Source organism: Nestor notabilis, unplaced genomic scaffold (genome assembly GCF_000696875.1).
Source record: "Nestor notabilis isolate BGI_N333 unplaced genomic scaffold, ASM69687v1 scaffold31348, whole genome shotgun sequence".
Lineage (NCBI taxonomy): Eukaryota > Metazoa > Chordata > Aves > Psittaciformes > Psittacidae > Nestor > Nestor notabilis.
The window spans coordinates 5,155-10,897 of record NW_009940156.1 but is presented as its reverse complement, the minus strand read 5'-3'; the positions used below and the strand labels follow the sequence as shown (position 1 = coordinate 10,897).

Genomic DNA, 5,743 nt, shown 5'->3' with positions numbered 1-5,743 from the left:
TTCAAGTATTTCATTAAGTACTGGACAGTAAGTCACAAACTTTGGTTACTTTTTGATAGCCTGTGAATCTTGTGGGGTTTAGTCACTCCTTACTTCTTTGCTGTCAGTCCATGGAGGTTCTGTATTTCTTCTGTAAGGCATTTTCCTGGACTCTTTTTTGAGTGTAAACTCCCATTGTATGTGTGGAGTGCACAAAGTGAGAAGCAAATAGACTTAAGGAGTTTTGGGTTGTAGAGTTAGCTCTAGCCAAGAAGTGACATCCGTTTCCTCTTGTATTTGCATGGATGGATCTCAGAGTCTTTGGTATCCAAGTAGAACATCCTGGCACTGATCTGTGCATGTTCCCTGAATAATATCAAAACACCTCATTTATTTTCTAATCCCTGTTTGACTCCTTTCTCAATTTAAAAGTCAACTGAAATGAAGTACACTTCTTATGCAGTTATCCATTATTGTTCATACACAAGCAATGCCAACAGACAGCCCCAGTAAGAGAGTGTGGCCTTTGGTCTGTAGGTTTTTTGTCCTCTCTGCTGCTAACTCTGTGTGACTTTAAGTAACTTAACTTTGCTGTGCACTGGTTTATTAATACTCTGTCGTTTAACTGGGTAGTCACTCAGGATCCCTACTGCTTTGGCTACGGGAGGGGAAATGAGGCAGATCATTTCTTTGTCTCTTCTGCCTTCCCATTGTAAGGTGTGACATTTGTGCATACAAGTTTGAGAACTCTTAACAGGACTTTTAGAGGATCTCTTTCTCTCTGGGAACTAAGACTTTACAGCCTTTATTTGTTCCTGTCACTTGGTTTGTGTTGTTTTTCTTTCCAGGGTGAACTGACTAATGGACGTTCCAAATTCCACGTCCTTTTCCTTCTCTTTGTGGCGGTCATGTTCTTTGTAAGCCTTATGTTTCTGTTTGGCTACCACTGCTGGCTTGTTAGCAGAAACAGATCCACTCTAGGTAAGGCTCTTGGGTCTTACTTCCTGAAGGAAGACACACCAAAAGTACTGTTGGTTTTGAGGGAAGGAAGATTTAAGATCTTGGCAGAGTGCTGCAGAAATTTGTCGCTTCAAATGAGCTGCATTTATAGGTGGGGGGAAATGAGACCCTTAAAGTGTAAAAGTCCATTTATAACAATGTCATGCATCTGTACAACTGCATTTGCTGTGGGATGAGTGGAGCTCAGTTTTACCTCTGCTCCCTGGGTTAGGTGGGTTTGGCTGTTGCGTGTGGTTCAGTTGCAGGACCAAACTCCTCCCTTCAGTGCGAAAGTCTTCACAGACTTGCAAAATGAAGAAGTGTTATTGTCAAACTTGGTTCCTTTGTCGGGCTAGTTCGTGATCTGTTGGACCATGTTGTCTGTACACGGCTGCAACGTGCACACTCCTGTTGCAGAGTGTTTGGCACTGAGTTCCGTTGTTTTCACTCACGCTGTGTCTGTGCAGAGGCTTTCTCAGCTCCTGTGTTTCAAAACGGCCCAGATAAAAACGGGTTCAATCTTGGCTTCGTAAAGAACCTTCAGCAAGTGTTTGGAGAAGAAAAAAAGCTCTGGTTGCTACCTATTGCCTCTAGGTAAGTGATAACCAAGTCAGTGCTGGGTTCTAAATGTCCACTGCTGCCTGTTCTCCACTTTTAGGTATAGTTAAAGGGAAAGGATCAGCACAAAACCTTTTCTGTTCATGAAGGGCAGCACTCAAGTACTTTCAGAGGCACGTTACAGTGTGTGTAGTCATCACAGCGGGAGCACTTCAGTTATTTCCCTTGCATAAAGATAAAGCATCAGCGGAAAAAGGCCCCTCACCTCGTTCCGAGTTCCCCTGTCTGTGCTGCTGGGTGTTGGGGAATGCAGTGGGCACACACTGAGCTCCAGCAGCTGGGGTTTAACTTTGTTAGTTTGTTATGTGAATCTGAACACGCTCTCAGATGCTTGTTTGATACCCAGATACACGTTTCTCTTTGGCAGAGTGCACAGTCGAAGTCAGAGGGAAGTGGCCCTTTTGTCTTTCAGTAACATCTAACTAAGATTGAGGCTATTTTCTACTGGGTGTCATTCAAACACAGAGTGTAATTTCTGCCCTGAAGAGTCTATGGTATAAGTTGCTCCTTCCACATAAATGTTTTTCTTAGTTTCCCCCTCATTACTTTTTTCCCTTTATTTTTCTCCTGTATCCAAATGCCTGGATCAAGTTGGGCACGTTTAAGTTCTGCCAAACCTCACTTACTTCCAGGCTGTAGGTTTGAACTTTTATTCTCCAGAGAGCCTGAAGGAATTGAGGGCCACAACTACTCACCAGTAAAACTTGGTATCTGAGCTGCCACAAAAAGGAAACCCAGTGCTTGTCAAAGCTTAAACATGATTTAGGTAAACACGGGCAATAGAGGTGACAGAAAACATTGTCTGCAGATAAAATATGTGGAGATTGTCATCCCTCAGAGCCCCTGCCTGCTTTTCACAGTGTCTTCCTCTGCCTTTTCCACGCAGCCAGGGCGATGGGCATTTTTTCCCCATGAGGGCTTTGTGTGAAGCTCAGAATCCTCTCCTAGCAAATGAAGAGCAGTGGGAAGATGATGGAATAGATGAAGAGCCTCACGGTAAGGTACCAGTGAAGGGAATTGGTTGTATCTCGACCTGCAGTGAATAATGGCTGCTTTGTAAGAGCTAATCCAATCAAAAGCATGTGCTGGCTTCATCAGCTCCAGCTTGAGTGAGGAACACTGCCTAGAAATGATCCCTTCTTCCTTCCATGGAAGAAGCACTGGGCTGTGAGCAATTCCAGGTGAACCAGCACGTTTGTACATTAGGTTTGATCAGCTTCTGAAATGTAAACTTACCTTTTATGCCATGGGGCATATGTCCTGTTAGAAAAAACCTTTATATGTACATCCATTCACTGATGATACTGTTGGATGGATCCAAGCTTAGTTTAATGACTCTTTAGTGTTACATTTCTCTGTGCTTTTATTGTTCCATGTAAGGAGCAAAATATTGGGGGGAAGCTTTTGTTCCATTTCTTAGCCAGAGACTGGAAACATTTCCTTCCACATTCATGGTAATTGGGGGTTTTGTCCAGATTTATTAATGCTCATTCTAGATAAGGTCTGAAATGTTCCATTAAAAGAGAAAGATCTTTAATTGTCTTTGTGGCTTTAAAGCTTGTGATGCAGTCAGGAGTAGGTAAAGCCAGTAATGGAGTAATCTCAGTTTACCAACTGCTCTTCAGGTATCTCTGACAAGCAGTTATCTTTATTTGGAATAATTCTTAAAAACACCCTCCCACACTTAATGAAGAATATGTTCTCAGTGAGGAAACACATGTACTTACCTCTATTTCTTGTTATATAGATTCTGCTGAAGCTTCATCCCTTGCCATAGAAAGGGAGACATAGCAGCTTGAACATGCAGCAGTATAAAGCTTGTTCAGGAAGGTCAGTATTTGTTTCTTCATCACTTTAAAGCTGCTGCTGTGCAGGGAATGGGCGGGTGATGCTGGGCAGGGTTTGACTCTTCACTGCACTGTTCCAGGCAGTGCTCTGGCAGAGCCTGGGAGCATGCTGAAGGCTGCTCACCGAGGATGGTGCTGCTGCACCAATACTCCTGCATCTTGTCCAGAAACAGGTTGTCCAAGAGAACCTGAAAGAAAACAGGCTCTCCTGGAGCCCGGGGCTGGCTCTTGATACAGTGAAGACAAGAGCCAGCAGCTCTGTTTGCAGGGCAGGATGCAAACCTGGCAGCTGCTCTGGCAAACGTGGCAGGAACGACTCTTGCCACTTGGAAATCTGTTCAGTGATTCACGAAGCGTGTGGGAAGGTGCAGATACAGTCTTGAGAGAAACTGAAGTTGTGAACAGCCAACGGTTAGGAATAAACAGCAGTAACTTGTGATGCCCACGTTGGCTCCTGCTCTTATAATTAACTTATTTATTCACTGTGGAGAAACTTTGGTGCAAGAACAGTTGACACAGTTTGGGAAAGATGCTGCTGCCGGAGTGTTCACTGCTCCATGGTCTTTCCTAACAGCAGGGTGATGCCCTGCACACGTGCTGGGCAGTGAGCCACAGGCTGCGTCCTCTTCACTCTCCAGGGAGGTTCAGGGAGTCTCCTCTGCTGCTCCGCTCGCAGGAGGTGGAACAGACAGGGATAGGAGAGAAAACCCCAGAGTATATTCAGTGTCAGTGGGATTGAATGGTGCCATCCTGTGGAGGGACTGAAACCCCAGCAGTTTCCCTGGCATTCCACATGGCACCGACGTGTCCTGGTCAAGATTAGACATCATCCAGTGCCCTTTGGGTCAGCACTTACAGCTGCACGTTTTCTGTGTGTGCGTTTCAGCTTCCCTCTCAGGAGTCAGCATCCCTTCTCTTGGCCGGGACTTCAGTTCTGAGGGACAGAAAACAAGTGGATCTTCAGGATGAGAAAACGTCATGGAGCATTGTCTGATTGGAATCTGCATTCCAGAGTGCTTCTCCGGAAATCCTGCCATCCAGATGTCTCAAGGCTTTCTAAGTTTTAAGTTATGGAGTGAACAGAACAGTTTTATAGAGTGATTCTGGCCAATCTGCTTTGGCCTGCTCTTTATTTTATAAATACTATATATTTTTTATTCAAAATAGGTGTAAAAGCACTGAGCTGAGCGCATTTCAAAGGCCTTTTTGTTCTGCAAACATCAGGGACTCGAGTTCTTGAGATTCTTTGAAGCCATAATATTCTTGGGGATGGTATTTATTTTGAGACTGACTCTCCAGCCTGCTCTGACAAGTGGCATTTTCTGACACGTTTAAAGTTAAGTCAGTTCAACTCAGTGAGAGACAGATCCACTTAAATTTGGCACTAAGTTGACAGTTGGATCTAAGTGTGTTGGAAGACAAAGTGCTGAACATGCATTATACATGTGCAGCTGTGTATGAAAATAGAACACATTGCCAGGAGCGAGATGCAAGAATATTGTGGCCAGAGGAGGGTGTAATTGTCTTTGAGTTCTAGCACCCTTTATGCCCAGTCCCACTTGCAGGCACCTAAAGTGCAAAAGGGAACTGTGGACAGTAGAGTTTGTGTTAATTCTTAGGGCTGAAGAACCAGCTCATCCCTGGATCAGTGTTTGATGGACCTTTGTGTGTTTGTGGAGCCAGAGGAAGGTGTAAATTCTAACCGTGTGACTGAACTGCACCGAAAGCTTCACCCCAGCAGCAGGGTTTGGAGTTTACGCCTCGTGAGGATGGTTTTAGTCCCGGAATGCTGAACAGCCAGTGGATGTACTGCATGTTCTCCCATGGGCCGGTTGGTGGTTTAAAGGGTTTTCAGCACTAAGAGGTGATGGGGTTTTTTCTTCCTTTGGCTCCATTTGCAGTCAGGGATGTACCACTGGGTTTAGTCTGTGGAAGGGAACTGAGGATTTGCTGCAGGATTACACGCAGTTTTCTACACCTGAGGTTTTTTTATCTGCATGATTCAGAGCTGGTAACTCCATCACTCATGTGTGAATTAGGTGCATGCTTAAAGTATTAGTAGACTGCCTTTAGGATCATTTGTTCCCATTTTCTATCCCAGTTTTGTGTTTATCAGCCCCCTGTGTTGACAGTGACTGCAGCAGCGGTTGCGCCTGTCATGAGAAATTACCTGATGAGTATCTGTTTGGTGACAAGGGCACTGAGCCCTTTTCCTGTTTACTCTGCTCCTGGTGCAAATGTGTTTGTGAGACAGGAGAGTCTTGCAGGTTTTCTGTCCATAGGAGTGGATGTTTAACTAC

General features: G+C 44.7%; 1 protein-coding gene across 1 annotated transcript; it reads left to right on the top strand.

Moving 5' to 3' along the window:
- Positions 1–3: 3 nt before the first annotated feature.
- On the top strand, positions 4–3,387 carry LOC104410140 (palmitoyltransferase ZDHHC15-like; the record flags this gene model as incomplete). The annotated part of the gene is made up of 5 exons (XM_010020220.1): positions 4–27; positions 828–960; positions 1,446–1,572; positions 2,483–2,592; positions 3,344–3,387. Coding segments are annotated over 5 exons (438 nt in total), but the record flags the coding sequence as incomplete, so codon positions are not given.
- Positions 3,388–5,743: the final 2,356 nt, after the last annotated feature.